This window comes from Grampus griseus (genome assembly GCF_964374135.1).
Source record: "Grampus griseus genome assembly, chromosome: 8".
In the NCBI taxonomy this organism is placed as follows: Eukaryota; Metazoa; Chordata; class Mammalia; order Artiodactyla; family Delphinidae; genus Grampus; species Grampus griseus.
In genome coordinates this window covers 108,134,581-108,150,926 of record NC_139002.1, presented here as the reverse complement: position 1 = coordinate 108,150,926, position 16,346 = coordinate 108,134,581, and the positions used below count along the sequence as shown (strand labels likewise).

Below are 16,346 nucleotides of genomic sequence, written 5' to 3'. Positions count from 1 at the left end.
ACAAGAGACGATCTTAAAAGCAGCTACAGAGAAAAGCAGAACATGTAACAAACAGGCCAACAGATGATTGATCACCAACCACAATGGAAATTAGAAGGTGGTAACAAGCTTCCAAAGAGGACAGAAGGACAATCTGCCTGGAATTCCATACCCAGCTAAAAAGTCATGGAAGAGTGAGGGTCAAATAAGACACCTTCAAATAGACAAGAACCAGGGTGCTCTCCCTGAGGGAGCCGGCCTGGGCTCTGCCCTCCAGGGTGGGAGTACCATGGCCTCTCACCTTTGCAGTGGGCGTAGGGCATGGTAAGGGTGTAATCCTCCACCCGGTTCAGGAAGGTGAGGGTGGCCTTGCCATCCAGCAGAGCTGACAGTGAGTTCCCTGCAGAGACGGGGCAGTGGGACCAGTGAGATGAGACCAATCCTCGGGACCTGGGCCCCCACCTCCACCCCAAGTCACAGGACCTGAGCTCCCTTCCAACAGGTGGAAAGAGTCCTAGGCACCTCCAGCTGTGTGACTTGGGCGGGTTGCTTAACCTCTCTGAGCCTCGGATTCTGTAAAGGCCCCATCCAGGTCGTACAAGTCATTCATCCTGAGGAGTTACCTAAGTCGCCATGTGTTCATGTTTATTTCACTTACTAAAGCAGGGATTCTTAGGGTGGAGCCTTCAAACCTTTTCAAACTAGGGCCTCTGCTCTGATTTTAAACACCAGCGGAGAGGGGGTAGGGCCCGCTCAGGGCTGAGAGTCAGCCACAGTCAGTGACGGGAGCACAGGGGTGGAAAAGGTGGGCCGAGCCTGTACGCCCTCTGCAGTCTGCTGGGCACGCAGAGGCACTCAGAGCACCTGCCCACCAGTGAGAACAACAGGAAGGTCGACAGGACGTAAAAATGCAGACAGACCCACGGTGCCAGGCTCTCGAGGGGTGCTGCCCGACAGCCTGTCCTGTGATGATGGCACTGTTCTATCCCACGCAGCACGCGGATACTTGCACTGCGGCCAGAGCAACCGCGGAGCTGCCTTTTAGGTTGTATTTCGTTTGGATCAATTCAAACAGCCACGTGTGGCCAGTGGTGCTGAATTGGACAGCCAGCTCGAGATGGTACCTTCACATGGCTCTTCCCGTAATCCTCCCAGCATCAGTGCAGCTCTACGGCTGAGGGATGAGAGGCCGGGGGGAGGGGGCTCTGCCTGACCCCAGGCTCTGAGCACTTTACCCCTCGTAGTCCCTGGCTAGGAGAGGCGGAGAGGGACACGAACATGGCCACCGGGGGAGGTCTCGGTGACCACCGAGTGCGGCAGGTCAGTCCTCCCCCCATTTCCTCGAGGTCCAGGGGAGCCCCCCTCACCGTAGAACCGGGACTTGGCTGTGATACTGCCGCTGATGCAGAAGCCGTCCTTTCGGTTGCTGACGTGGAAGGCGGACACGGGGGGGTGGTGGGACACCTGTGGGTGGAGAGGTGGCTCCTGCGGCAGCCCCAAGAGCAGGCAGGCCCGGTCCCCCACCACATCCCTCCCAGTGCCAGGCGCAGGCGCGAGGGCAGTCCCCATCTCTCAGCCCCAATGTCCAGGGAAGCCGGGCCTGAGTCCTGGGGCCCGGGGGGGAGCTGAATGCCATCCCCGCATCCCCCCAGGAAAACGGGATGTGCTGTCCCCCTCCCTAAGGAAACACTTTCTGCTGTCACAGCCGGATGGTGCCTGTGCCTCCTGGGAGAATCCCCGCTGGCCGCAGTGAGGCCAGAGCTCTTCCAGTGGTCGCAGGTGGAGCCACCCAGAAACGTGCCTGGGGGTCAGACGCCCCCTGCCCCCTGCCAGGGCCCCATCCGCTGCAGAACCCAGCAGCCAGCCCAGGGTGGCCGGGCCCTTGCCTGCTCAGCAATGTAGAAGGTGTGGCTGTGGTTCTGGGGGTGGAACCAGCAGCAGCGGAAGGTCTCCCCCAGAATGGGGTTGTAGGGCTTCTTGATCCCCTGCAGGCAGTGAACAAAGAGGCTTGTGTGAGAAGCTGTGGGTGGGGCACAGATGCCAGTTGGGACGGGGTGTGGACCGAGGGACAACAAGAGGGGCTGCCTGCTGCCCACAGCCCCGGGCACCTGCAGGGAGGAGGTCTCTAGAAGGGATGTCTAGTTTCCCACCAGCATCTGGGAACAGCGCCCCACTCCCGGTCTGGGGAGACTATGCTTTACCCTTGGTTTACGCTCTGGGCGGACGGCCTACGAGGTGCCCTGTCCACTTCTTGGCTCTGAGGGGCACGTGAGACCCTAACCACATCAAGCTCTCCCCGGACCTCAGGGGAAGCCAGTGCACAGCCCACTCAAAGCCCCCTGTGGCTTCTAATGACCTCTCAAGTTAAAGCCCCAATTCTCCAGCCCTGCTATTTCAGTCGCTTCCCTGGGTGGGAAGTCAGGGCTTAGTCCCCCATCTCGGAGGACCCGGGACCACTGTGGGGACGACCAGGATCCTTCAGGGTCACGCAGGGTAGGGGATGGCCTTGGACTCTGGGTGGGGTTGGGTGCCAGGGCGCAGGGCTGGGCTGTAGTTGCGCCCTCCCCGGACGGTGCTTCTCACCTTGGGCTTCTTGTAGAAGCCGGACAGGTACCACTGCAGCACAAGCTTGATCCGGCTGTAGGCGTCCTCCTCCAGTGCGGCCCTGCGATGGGGTGGGGGAATGCCCTCACTCCAGATTGGGGGACCTGGGCCGCCCTCTGCCCTTTCCCGGCGCCCTCTCTCCTTCCGTTTCAACCTCCATCCACTTGCTGAAAACCCAGGCCCCTCCCCGGCTGCCCAGCCCCCAAAAAGGAGGTTCCCACCCTCCCCCGACACTCCAGGGAATCGGGTTTTCCACGGAACTGGAAAATGTCAGGGTGGCTCCAGTGCTGGGGCAGAGAGGGTGCTGCTGGCTCGAGGCCGGCAGGGTGCCGCCTCCAGGAAGCCCCCGGGATGCTCTCGCCCTCACCCAGCTCCCTCTGCGTGGGCTGCTGAGCCTGCAGCCCCCCTTCCAACCTCTGCCTTCTTCAGCTTGAGGGAGCCAATGCCAGGGCTCAGGTGCACAGAAGGTGCTGGGCTCACCTGTGATGGTGGCCCTGACCGGACGTGGGGCTGCCCCGTCCTCCCTGTCTACCAGCTCCTCCCATGGAGGCCGGGCCCCTTGGAGGCAGAGGCTTCAGGGACAGTTTCCTGGGGACCCTTAGGACTCTCTGTGGGGCAGGCAGGGGCTGAGGGAGCCTGGGGGGGGTGTCTCTGGGCACCTCCCCGTCGCTCACCTGGAGAGCAGGTCGGCGTGGTAGTAGTAGTCGGAGAGCTTGTTGAGGAAGGAGCGGGGCTCCAGGACGAAGGTGGGCAGCACCACGCGGGACAGGTCCATGCCCGGCCGCAGCTGCTTCAGCAGGACCCACATCAGACTCTTGTTCTCGTCAGACACCGTCTCTACCTGCGATGCCTCGCCCAGCTGCCGGCAGAGGGACCGCGGTCAGGCTGCAGCCAGAGCTGGGCGGGGAGCCTGGAGGGGGCGGGATGGGGGGTAGGGCGGCCACGCGTACCCCCTGGCCGGGCCGCCACACCCAGAGGGCCTGTCCCAGCCCCAGCTGAGCCCTGCGTTTTCCAGCAGACCCGAGGGGCAGCTGCTGGCCCAGGCCGGCTCCCGTCTGCCTCTGCTCCTGGCCAGCCTGGGCCCTCCCCGCGGTTGGTTCCTGGCCAGCCTGGGCCCTCCCCGCGGCTGGTGCACGTCCACCGTGGCTGCTGACACCTGTCTGTGGACTTTGCATGACCTGTGCCGCGGCAGCAGGTGCCACGTGCTCGAGGAGACCTCCTCCCACCCCCAGCCCATCTTGTCTTCATGGGGTGACACAGGTGCTTCAGGCCTGCACCCCCTTCAGAAGGGGGTCTTCACCTGTCCAGGATTGCACGGCTAGAGGGGGCCGCCCTGGGCCCCTCCTCTCTTCCCTGAGACTGTGCCACAGAGAGACTGAGCCCCGGAGCTTTGGGCTTTGTCTGGGCAGGGGGCGAGGGGGCAGGGTAGGGGGGTGGGGGGCTCCATCTCCCAGGCCGCACCAACCAGCAAACCCTCAGGTGGGCAGAGTGATCTCAGAAAGGGTCATGCAGCTGTGTACAGACAGCTGGCTGGCGGGGCAGGTGCTCCCAGGCAGGGCTGTGCATCGGGGACCCTCCCGTCTCGGGAATTGCCATCGAGCTGCAGTTCTCGGGCCAACGCCAAGCCCCCCTCCCCTCCCCATGGACCCCCATCTCCTGACCCCAGGGAGGCAGCAGAATGGTGTGCCAGCAGCCAGCCCTGCGCCAGGGCCCATCACCACCCTGCTGGGCCACCTCAGGCAGCCACTCTGCCTCTCTGTGTCTGCACAGCTGTGGCGGAGGCCTAGTGGCACTCGCTTGGACAGCTCGCCTGGGCACCGAGGGGAGGGGAAGCCCCCAGAGGCACGGTCATGTCTGACCCCCATGAGGCTGTGGCTCCCTGGCTTTGATGTCCAGGCCAGCTTCGGGGCGCGCGTGGCAGCTGCCGCAGGTGGGAATCCCCTGCACCCCCTATCCCACCCACACTCCCTCTAACCCTCTCCCTCTGGCTTCTGCCCCTCCTCTCCACCAAAAGTGCCCTGGTGAAAGTCACCACCACCCCCGTGTCACCCTGTCTCTCCTCCAGCTCCCAGCACAGCTGCCCCTGAGGCCACCCCTCCCCTCCCTGCCACGCCTCCCAGGGTTCCTCTGCGGAGCCCCGCCTGTGCTCAGCCTCTGAAGGCTGGGGTGCCTGGGCCCCTTGGGCTGCCCTATGTCCAGACGGCCCCCTGAGCCCCAGACCCTCCCGTGCAGCAGCGTCTCCCTTGCACGTCCAAGCCTGGGACACAGTCGGGTCCCACCCCCAGCCGCCAGCTCTTTCTTCCAGAGCACCGGTCTCACAGGTGGCATCGCCGTCAGGCTGGGTCCTGCCCGTCTGCCTCTGGACGCGCCCTGAACCCCTTCTCCCTTCCCCACCCCAACCCGGGTCCAGGGCACCGTCAGCTTTGTCCAGACAACAGCTCCTCCTTAGCGGGTCCCAGGCTCCACCTCTGCCCCTTGACCTTCTGAAGGTCTCACCTGGACCCTGGCAGGCCGCCACCTGAACCTGCCCTGTGGCCCCCCCAGCACCCTCACTAGAGCCCCGCGGCCCTCCCGGCTCTCCCTGAGGCCCGCCATCCTGGCCTTCCCGTGCCCCGGCCCTCTGGGTGTAGCAGACCCTGCGGGCTCTCCCCGAGGGGATGGCCAGGCGTCGCCTCCATCGCTTCAGGGATGCAGGGTGCTGGGCGGCGCCTGAGCTCCAGGCAGGGCGGGCTCTCACCTCCCCCAGGTCCTCGTGTTCTTGTACCACGTACGTGGTCCCTCTGCGCGCGGGGCGCCCCGGGGCCTCCGACGGCTCGACCCCGCTCTCGGCCTTCCGCCTGCGGTCCTGGGTCTCCTTATCTGAGTCCTCAGCGTTCTCTCTCTCTGACTTGTCTGAGAAAGCGTCGTTCTCCAGGGAAGACCCGTTCAGTCTGGAAGGTGGACGGCGCCCGTGGGTTGCTGGTCACGCCCACCTCTGGGCACACCCCCCAGTACCCTCACCCGGGGCACCCTTCGCTGCCGGGCGCCTCAGCCCCATCCCTGTGCTGAAGAGCCTCAGCGATGGGCATTTGACACTATAAGCCCCAGTTCACAGGCGAACACCCTGGGGCTCCCCGGTCCACCTCGAGTGGAGGAGGCCTGCCTCCTGGCCTGGGGTTTGGGCAGCCAGACCTTGGTGGCGTTTGCCCCCCATCTTCTCCCCACGTACAAGGAGACCCCGTGCGGTGGTGCCAGGGAGGGCCCGGGCCCAGGAGTCCCCAGCAGGCTCCCGGGAGAGGCTGGTCCCTGCCCGCCACGCCCCTGCTCACGGGAACAGGTCCTGGTCGTGGACGGCGGCCGAGGCGGGCAGCCCGCAGAGCGAGGAGGGTGATGCATCTGGCGAGGACCCGGGCTCCCCGTCGCGGCCCTGCCTGCATGTGCTGAGTCGCAGGAGGCTGGAGCAGCGCAGTGCCAGCTCCAGGGCGTCCAGCCAGCAGCGGCCTGTAGTGGGGGGGGGGGGGTCAGGGGCGATGAGCAGCCCCCAGCTGGGGAGGCACCCACTGCACACTGGGGAGCTTCCTGTCCCTCTGTCAGGGAGCCTGCCCGCCCCCATCCCTCCGTTCTTCAACAAGGAGCACCCCACTCCCAGCACACTGTCAGTCACCCACGTCACAGACAAGGGCTAAGGCCAGGATGGGTAAGTGACCCCCCCCAAGGTCATACGTGTAGCAAGCTCAGGCCACTCTGCACAGAGGCCCTGTGAGCTCCCACCTGTGGCATCAGGGTGAGGGCCCTTCCTGATGGAAACTGGCCCTGCGAGCTCCCACCTGTGGCGTCAGGGTGAGGGCCCTTCCTGATGGAGACTGGCCCCCATGGGTCGGGGCAGGAGGGCGTCTCTGCGCTGAGGGCTTTCCTGGCCTGGAGCACAGGGCGGGAGGGGGGCTGGCAGGCTGGGGAGGGGCTGCGGAGCCAAGGCCGCAGACAGGCAGCCCCTGGTGTTGGAACAGCTCCGGGGGGAGGGGAGGGCCAGGCGGGCGGGGAGGCGGGGTGGGGTGGCCAGAGCCAGCCGCCTCCAGCCCCCAGCCCTTATCCTCAGCCCCCTGCAGCCCTGCTGGTAGAGGCCGCCCGCGGGCTGGACCTGGGATTGAAGGACCTTGAATTCGGTTCTTTCCTTCTCCAAAGCCTCAGTGTCTCCCTCCTGGAGACAGTAAATTTCCCTCCCTAACTCTCCGTGGTGCATCCCGGGGCCTGGCGTTGGGAGGGGCGCTGGGGATCGTGGGGGAGGGGCCTGCAGGGGATCGTGGAGGAGGGGCCTGCAGGGGGGGTGGCTCCTGGTCATCAGGAGGACACCCGGCACCCTGCGGGGGGGGGGGGCTTCACTGCAGGCTTGGCTGGATACCAACCTTCCAACTTTCAGCCAGGGCTGAAAGGTCATGGTGGTGGAAGGTGGGGTGCTCATGGGAGCAGAACCCGCAGGCGAGAGCTGGGAAACCCACACCTGCTGAGTGGGGCCCGGGGCCCTGACGTGCGTTTTTTGTGGTTGCCCCAAGGGACTAGACATCCTGAATAGCACGCATCCTTCGAGTCCATTCTTCCTCCTCCTCCAGGAAGCCCACCCTGATACCCACAGGGGCTGTGGATGCCCTTCCTCCCTGACCACGGCCCCCGACCCCATCAGGGACTCAGCTCATGCTTCAGCCCAGTTGGCCTCGTCTGCTGGTTTGCTGGTGTTCTCTCGCACTAGATTGCAGGCTCCATGGGAGCACTAGCTGCCCATCCCGTCCCAGGGCCCACGAGGGGCCTGGCACCGAGTGGCGGGCTGGGGAAATGAGGGTGGCATTCAAGGGACTCAGGACGGCCCCCTGGAGCGTGGATGCAGCGTCTGGCCACCAGAGGGTGGCATGGCACCTTAGGGACGGCCGCCTGCCCCAGACTCCCAGCCGGGAGGGCCGGAGCCCAGTGGTCAGGCCAGGCTGCCTCGGGCAGGACCTTGCCTGCCCTGAACTGCTGGTGGGGTGGGAGTCTTCCACCAGATCCCTGGGAGGCGCCGGCCCTCAGGGCTCGGCGATGGGTCGGGGTGTGTGTGTGTGTGTGGGCAGCCGCGTTTACTCGGGGCAGCCACTAGAGGGCGCTCCAAACACGTGCGCTGATTTGGGAACCTGGCTTCGTCCCGGCTCCAGCACTTTCTCACCTGCAGTTCACCCAACCTGTCTCCGCATGTGTCAAACGTGGATGGTAACAGTAGCATCTGCTGATTCAGTGGTGCCTGGCACGTGGTTGGCACCCAGTAACTGTTATCTGGTTGCTTTTAAATAAGGTCATCAGATTCGCATAGCAACGGGGGAGACAGTGCTACTGTTCATCTTTTGCCCACGGGGAAGACTGAGGCTCCAGAGAGGGGGCTGGTGAATAGCGGGCTCGTCCCCTGACACCAGGCTGCCTCCTTGGATGGCGGTGAAGGGGTCCGAACCGGGGTCCCATACACCCGGCCTAAATCCCACCAAGGGGAGGGGTGCTTCAGGTGGGGTCACCATGGAGACCAGCAGGGCAGGAAGGTACTCACCGTCCGACTCGGAGGCGGCCCTGAAGATCAGGTAGCTGCTGGGGAGGGGCTGTGTGATGGAGCCCACGCTCTCACCTTTGGGGCCCTGGAGAGGCAGAGACCCGGCGTCACCCAAGGGATGGGCCAGGGATGGGTGGAAACACAGGTTGTGCGGTCATGTGGACCCACACTCAAACACGCGTGGACGCTTCCGGAGCCTCAGGACCCCTAGGCAGGGTCAGGCACCTGACCACGCAGACGTGGCAGGCGGCAAGAGAGGTGAACGGGCGCGGTGCTCGGTCCCCCTTCTTAGCTGGTGGTCCCACCCTTGGCTTTCCAGCTCTGAGCCCCCCACTTTAGGGTGGCCAGAATTAGCATTGTGCAGATCCAGGACACCCAGTTAAATCTGCATCTCAGAAAGATTACATACATAGTATAAGTATACCCCGTGAGAGATTCGGGACATAGTGTGGTTTGTTTTAGGTTCCATATATATGTGTTAGCATACAGTACTTGTTTTTCTCTTTCTGACTTACTTCACTCTGTACGACAGTCTCTAGGTCCATCCACCTCACTACAAATAACTCCATTTCATTTCTTTTTGGGACATACTTATCCTAAAAAAACTTTTTTTAAAAAAAGATTTATTTATTTTAATTTATTTTTGGTTGCGTCGGGTCTTAGTTGTGGCACGCACGATCTTCGTTGAGGCACGCGGGATCTTTCATTGCAGCGCGCTGGCTTCTCTCTAGTTGTGGCATGCGGGTTTTCTCTTCTCTAGTTGTGGCGCGCAGGCTCCAGGGCGCGTGGGCTCTGTAGTTTGCGGCATGGGGGCTCTCTAGTTGAGGCACGTGAGCTCAGTAGTTGTGGCGCGCGGGCTCGGTTGCCCTGCGGCATGGGGGATCTTAGTTCCCTGACCAGGGATTGAACCCGCGTCCCCTGCATTGGAAGGCGGATTCTTTACCACTGGACCACCAGGAAAGTCCCTAAAAAAACTTTCTGATCTTCCTCTGAAATCCAAATTTAACTGGGCATTCAGGATTTCACTTGGCAACCTGACCCCCTTTGGTCCTGGGCTGGGCAGCCCCCAGGTTATGAGGGTGAGGTCTGGGTTCAGAGAAGCTGCCCTCACATGGCCGCGTTCCTCAGCCTCTGGACACGGCTCGAGGTGTGATCTCATCCCATGGGGCCCCCAGGCCCTGAGCGCCCCCAACCTCCAGTGACCACATCTGATCCCCTGGCCACTGAGTGACTTAACCCTTGGAACTGTCCGCCCATTTCTGGACTCCGTGCCGCTGGGGCCCCAGGGTGAGCCTCCTGACTGCCCATCTGTGCTCTCCTCCCACACAGCCACCTGCCCCCGGGGGCTCTCTCCTCGCCTGGCCCTCCCGAGCCCCAGGGCTCGCACTGCGGTACCTTCACGGCCCAGACGGACTGGTCCAGCGGGTGGAAGAGCTTGAAGCAGAAGCCGTCCTTCTTAGAGGGCCTCTCAATGAGTTCGCAGCAGTGCAGCAGGACCGTGCCCACCCACTGGCCCACCTTGGGCGTCTTGTAGATGAGCAGCACCCCCGGCTTCAGCACGCACCACAGTTTGGTCCAACTCTTCAGGGTCCCACGGATCTGGGGGGAGGGGCGCTGCCGTCCATGCCTGCCCGGGACCCAGGGGCATCTGGACGGCTCGGGGAGGGGCAGGTACACAGGGCTTTGCGCTCCGGGCAGAGTTCTCTTTTAGGATTTAACAGGAACTCTGAATGACGGTGAATCCAAAGGAGGATGCTGTAGCCAGATTTACTGGTGAAGTCCATGGAGCTCAAGTTCAAGGCCCTGCCAGGGCCCTGGGGGAACTGGGAATCGGATGTGACTGTTGCAATTGTCCGCTGTGTGATTTTGAAACCTGTGATCATTTCTTTTCTCATCCTAAATATTCACTTTTGTACTTAATTTTTTATTCGTGGAGCAGAGAAAAGGAGCCACGCGGGCCCAGGGCTCTGTAGAAGCCCAGGCTCCCTGGTCCCCTTGTCTCCTCTGCCCCTCGTGGCAGCCCCGGGATACAGCAGCTTTACCCCCTCTGTACGGAGGGGGAAACCGAAGCTTGGGAGCTGAGGGACTCTCTCGCTGCCTCAGTGAGGTCTGAACACAACCCTGGTCCTTTCTCCCAAAGTCCGAGTTTCACCTCCCTCCTGTATCCCAGCAGGGGGCTCTATGGGCACTCTGGGACCCCCGCCAGCAGGTCAGGGCCCCCCACCTTAATTAGAAATAGGGTTTCTGCAGATGTGACCAAGTGAAGATGAGGCTGCACTGGAGCAGGGCGGGCCCTGGTCCAATGACCGTGTCCTTATAAGAGGAGAAGAGGACACAGACACAGGAGGAGGCCAGGTGACCACAGAGGCAGAGGCTGGAGGGACGCGGCCACAAGTCCAGGGATGCCTGGGGCCCTCAGAAGCTGGGAGAGGCAGGAAGAACCCTCCTTTAGAGCCTCGGGAAGGAGCCTGGCCCTGCCAGGACCTTGAGTTTGGACTTTGGCCTCTGGACCTGGGAATCATCTTCGGTTGTCATAAGCCACCAGCCTGTGGTCATTTGTCAGGGCAGCCCCAGGACACATACAGTTTGCAGCAGCCAGCATGCCGCACCGTCTCCCGAGTGGCTGGTGACCCTGCACTGTCCCTGGGGGAGGCCTCCCGCGGGAGCCTGGCCAGTGCTGGAACACACACGCGCTCACCTTCAGGCTGTCGGCCATGATGACTACGCTGGGGTCTGTCAAGGCGCTGAGCAGCTGCTTGGTGGCGCGCTTCTTCTCCTGGCGGTAGCTCTCCTTCTGTGCCTGGGCCCAGGGCACCCGCAGGTGGGTCAGGGGAGAAGGCCCTGGGCTGGCCCTCCCGGGGGGCCTTCTACTCGCGAGGGCCTCCACGTCTAGCCAGGGGCGAAGAGGGGGGCAGGGAGAGGACAGGAAGAGGGGGTGTGGAGGTGGCCAGGGTGCACTCTGTCCCCCTCCCTTTGGCAGGCTGGGGTGGAGGTGTGGCCTCACTGGCTGGGGTGCCCATTCATCCAGCAGACGACACACCGTGCCCCTTCCCCAGGCCTGGGCCCACCTTGAGAGCTTCCTTCTTGGTGACCTTGGCTGTCGGGGATACACATGCCCTGTCGGACCCATTGCACAGCCTGTACTCCGCCTGCAAGAGAGACTCAGGTTGCTGGAGGGAGGGGAGAAGAGGACAGGTGTGCGGCGGTGAGGGGTGGTGCCGGGCGCAGGAAGCAGGAGGTGGGAGAAAGGCGTCCCTCCCCCTCCCTGCCCCGGGGCGCGGGGGTGGGGGCCGTGAACAGGCCTCAGGAGGTGGGCACGTGAACACGAGCTGGGGTGGGTCACCGGGGGCGTGTCTGTGGAACCCCTCCCTGGGGGCCCGCATTGGGCACACAGCAATGACCCTCCCCGTGGTGCCCAGGAGGCGTCCATCTTAGCCATCACCTGGCGCCCAGCCTCTGGTCAGGGAGGGCGCACGTATGCAGTGGGGACCCCCATCCCTAGTGCCCTGACAGCAGCTGCTGGGTGGGGCAACGCCCAGGCCCTCTCCCGACGCTTGCAGGGAGGAGGTGCAGCCGGCCACACCCACCAGGCAGCTGCATCCAGGGATCTGGGAGTGGGTGGGGCCTCGGTCCTTTAACAGACGGGGAAATGGCAGCCGGGGTGGGGGAGTGGGGAGAAGAAGCCAGGACTAAAGGCTATGGGCCTGCTTCTGTGGGCCTGCGAGCCCAGAATGGGGTTCACAGTTTGTTTGGGTTTTTTTTGGCCATGCTGCACGGCTTGCGGGATCTTAGTTCCCGGACTGGGGATTGAACCCACGCCCCCTGCAGTGGAAGCCCACAGTCCTAACCACTGGACCGCCAGGGAAGTCCCGGGTTTTACATTTTTAAGGGGATGGGGGGGAAAAATCAACGTGAGATGTGAAAATGATGAAATTCAGATTTCCGCATCCACCAATCAGGTGATCGTGGCCACCGGACGCGCCCATTGTTGGCCTGCTGTCGTGGCTGCATTGGCTCTAACGGCCACGGCAAGTTCTTGCGATGGAGCTCGTGTGGCTGCCGAGCTTAAAACGTTCCCTTTCTGGTCCTTTGCAGAAATTTGCCTGCCCTGCTCGTCCTCTGGGCTGAGTGCCTCCACCCCGAGCCTCCAGGCAAGGGAGGGAGGCCCGGAGGACCAGAGGCCAACGGCCCTCAGCTTCCTCCCTGCGCAAGGCAATGCTCTTGACCGCTCTGCCGTTGCCAGGTCCTCTCAGGTCTTTACTGCCTTTGCTCACCTACTTCTCACGACCACCCAGGAGGCGGGCCCAGTTACTACCCCCATCCGATGGATGAGGAAACTGAGGCACAGAGAGGTGCAGTGACCCCCGAGGCTGCAGAGCCAGGGGCAGGGCTGCAGCCGGAACTGTCCTGGGGACCGGCTGTCCCCACGGCACTACGTGCCAGGCATGGCTTCGGGTGCTGGGGTGCTGGGGTTAGAACAGAGGGACAGGCCGCCCCCAGGGAGCAGGGGCTGAGAGAGGGGGTTGGAGAGCATGTGTGTGCACGGGAACCAGCGCAGCTTCAGGCATTCTTACTACCCACGCCCTGCAGGTGAGGAGGCTGTGGCACAGAGAGGCTCAGAACCTGCCAGACGTCACACAGCTCGCGAGGGGCCGAGCTGGGGCTGAACTCAGGCAGGGATCCCAGGAAGACAGGGACATGGGACGAGGCACCTGGGGGACTCTGCTCTAGAAGCACCCTCTGTGTTGAAGCAGGAGTGGTGAGAAGGAGCTGAGTGACAGGCCTCTGGGGGCCGGGCTGACCCTCCAGCTCCCGGGGAGCTGGGATTCTTATGCCTGGTGCCCTCAGCTTCCTTAGCACGTGCTGTTCCCCCAGGCTGAATGCTCTTCCCTGTTGCTGAGCAACCCGTGCGCCTTCCTCAGGCCCCGCTGAGCTGCTTCCCCGGGAGGAAGACGGCTCTGCCCACCCTGCTGGCATCAGACGCTGATGACACCAGCCACCCCTGGCCGGCTGGGCATCTCCTGCAGTGACAGCCACACAGACGGTTCTGCTTACTGTCGAGAGCTCCACTGGGCTCGGCTTCATCCCAGCATCCCCTTGGCACCAGCGGCTGGGAGCTCGGTGAGCATCTTGGATGAATGGATGAATGAGTGAATGAGTGAATGAACCCTCTGCCGATTCCCTGCCGCCCAGCTTTCCACCAGATGCGGCTGAAAGGAGCTTGTTGGGGGCAACAGAGGAAGAGAGAGGTGCGATTGGGGACAGCGGGGCTGGGGGGTGGACGGGATGGGGCGTCTGTGCCCTGCAACCCTCTGCTCCTGGGCCCCCCAAGCCCCACCGGGCTGGGTCACTGCAGACAGTGCCCCTACTCCTCCATCCTAGAGCCATGCTGGGGACCCTGCCAAGGCCCACCAGACCCCTCTGCTTGTTCCCGAGGGCCACTGAACCTCAAGGCACAGTGGGGCGATAATGCAGTACCCCCAGGAGTGAGACATGCTGCTCAGAACCATGAACGCGGGAGTCTGACCAAAAACCTAAAAATGCCTTTAAAAGAGTGATTTAGGGAGCTTCCCTGGTGGCGCAGTGGTTGGGACTCCGCCTGCCGATGCAGGGGACGCGGGTTCGAGCCCCGGTCCGGGAAGATCCCACATGCCGCGGAGCGGCTGGGCCCGGGAGCCATGGCCACTGAGCCTGCGTGTCCGGAGCCTGTGCTCCGCAGGGGGAGAGGCCACAGCAGTGAGAGGCCCGCATACCGCAAAACAAACAAACAAACGAACACAGTGAGACATCACTTCACACCTACTGGGTTTAAAAAAGAACAGAAACAAGTGTTGTTGAGGAGGTGAGAAACGGCAACCCTTACTCTCCCCCAGTGGGGCTGTAAAGTAAAATGGGCAGCCGCTGTGGAAAACATTTCGGCACTTCCCCCAAAAGTCAACTATAGAACTTTCTAGAATTCCATCTTGCCACAGAGTTACCATGATGGCCCAGAAATTCCACTCTGAGATATAAACCCAAAGAATTGAAAACAGGGACTCAGATACTTGTACATGCGTGTTCGTAGCAGCTCTGTTCCCAACAGCGGAAAAGTGGAAACGGTCCAAATGTCCTCCCGCTGACGAGCGGACGAGCTGCCTGTGGTCCATCCCTCCAGGGGCACGGACACCTGCCACAGCCTGGATGAGGCTCAGGGAGAGGAGCCCGGCACAAAACCCCACACATCGCAGGGCTCCGTTTATATGGAATGTCTGGAAGAGGCAAATCCATAGAGAGGGAAAGCACAGGGCTGGCTGCAGGGATGACTGCCGCGAGGGTGTCTGTTTGGGGTCACGGAAACTAGACAGAGGTGACGGTTGCACAGTACTGTGCATGCACTAAGTGTCACTGAATCGTTCATCAAAAATGGTTAATTTTGTGTTATTTGAATTTTATCTCATGGAAAAACTATATAATATATATACACATATGTGTGTGTATACATAAAGAACTGCTGGTATATTACATATCTGATATGTTACTATACGTGATATTATACTGTGTTATGCTATATTCTATTGTATATGATATCTAATATTAATATATTAAATACTTTATATTTATCATATATATATTAGAGTTTGTATCTTTCCCCAAGCTGTGACTTTTAGAACAGTCTCAAGTCGCTCTTAAGAGTCTCGTGGGGGGGGGGGTGGGCTTCCCTGGTGGCGCAGTGGTTAAGAATCCGCCTGCCAGTGCAGGGGACACAGGTTCGAGCCCTGGTCTGGGAAGATCCCACATGCCGCGGAGCAACGGAGCCCGTGTGCCACAACTACTGAGCCTGCGCTCTAGAGCCCACGAGCCACAACTACTGAAGCCCGCGCGCCTAGAGCCCGTGCTCCACGACAAGAGAAGCCACCACAATGAGAAGCCCACACACCGCAGCGTAGAGGAGCCGCCGTTCGCCACAACTAGAGAAAGCCCGAGCACAGCAACAAAGACCCAACGCAGCCAAAAATAAATCAATAAATACATTTAAAAAAATTGTTAAAAAAGAAAAGAACCTGGGGGTGTCCAGAGCTGTCCTTTCTTTCCTCCCTCAGCCTCTGACATGTTCTAGACCTTACTTGTTTTGTCTGGTGCCTGTCTTCCCTCTAGAACACAAGCTCCAGGAGAGACGGACTTTCTTTTACCAATGACTCCATCCCCAGCACCTACCGCGGTGTGGGCCTTGCCCAGAGAGGATGCCCAGACATCATTTCTGAATGGGTGAAATCTGAAATTTGAACCGAGTGTTCCTGATAGCATTTGATGTGGTTTTATCGGGTTTAATGTTTTATTGGGTTGTAGAAGGAAGAGCCATGTTTTCATGAAATAAATCTGTGTCTTAAAAAAATATATGTGTCCGTACACAGATGACTGAATAAACAAAGTATGGTCCAGCCACACAGTGGAATATTATTCAGCCTTAAAAAGGAAGAAAATTCTGACCCAGCTACAACCTGGATGAACATGAGGACATTATAGTAAGTGAAATAAGCCAGACACAAAAGGACAAATACTGTGCGATCCACTCACGGGAGGTCCCTAGAGGAGTCACATTGATAGAGACAGAAAGTAGGACGGCGGGGCCCAGAGCTGGGGAAGGGGTGGGACGTGACTGTTTAATGGGGACAGACTGTCAGTTTTATAAGATGAAAAAGTTCTCGGGGTGGATGGTGGTGATGGTGACATAATAATGTGAACGTACTTAAACTGTAGACTTAAAAATGGTTAGGATGGTACATTTTGTTATGAGTATTTTACTGTAATCTAAAAAAGATTTTTAATTAAAAAAATTCCACACACACAAATGCAGGCGCTCCAACTGCACTCCCAGCAGCCGGCAGCCCTGGGGACCGAGGCGGGGAAACGCTGGCTGAGGGGGGACCCACGAAAGGTCCGGTTTCTTCCCTGCCGGAAGTGGACACAGGGAGGACCACCACACACTCCTTGTTGGACAGAGGAGGGCGTGGGGTCCCAGAGGACCAGGCAGTTGTCACTCTGGGTCTCACGGGGCAGCCAGGGTGGGGAGAACTGGCCTCTATGTGCCCCCAGCTCCCCAGCCGCACCGCCAGAACCGGGGCCTCCAATCCGGGGGCCGTGGCTCCCCTGGCCTGAGGCCCTTGGGGGAAGGAAGGGCGTGTCTACAACCTGGCACCTGTACCTGGGGCCCCACACCCTCCCTGGACCAGAGCTTCTGCCT

At 61.0% G+C, this 16,346-nt stretch overlaps 1 protein-coding gene across 3 annotated transcripts in view; it reads right to left on the bottom strand.

Moving 5' to 3' along the window:
• The window catches only part of OSBPL5 (oxysterol binding protein like 5), a 65,199-nt gene that overhangs the window by 8,915 nt on the left and 39,938 nt on the right, over positions 1–16,346 (bottom strand). For 2 of the 3 annotated variants that reach the window (XM_082659700.1, XM_082659701.1), the window contains exons 4-14: positions 11,194–11,274; positions 10,824–10,925; positions 9,521–9,724; positions 8,126–8,210; positions 5,892–6,063; positions 5,321–5,513; positions 3,258–3,442; positions 2,563–2,644; positions 1,866–1,964; positions 1,347–1,443; positions 281–379 (exon numbers count right to left, since the gene is read on the bottom strand). In XM_082659700.1, the coding sequence (XP_082515826.1) occupies positions 281–379; positions 1,347–1,443; positions 1,866–1,964; positions 2,563–2,644; positions 3,258–3,442; positions 5,321–5,513; positions 5,892–6,063; positions 8,126–8,210; positions 9,521–9,724; positions 10,824–10,925; positions 11,194–11,274 (1,399 nt within the window). Of the gene's footprint in view, positions 1–280; positions 380–1,346; positions 1,444–1,865; positions 1,965–2,562; positions 2,645–3,257; positions 3,443–5,320; positions 5,514–5,891; positions 6,064–8,125; positions 8,211–9,520; positions 9,725–10,823; positions 11,275–16,346 lie in introns of all 3 variants that reach the window. The other variant, XM_082659699.1, reaches the window with a different exon arrangement.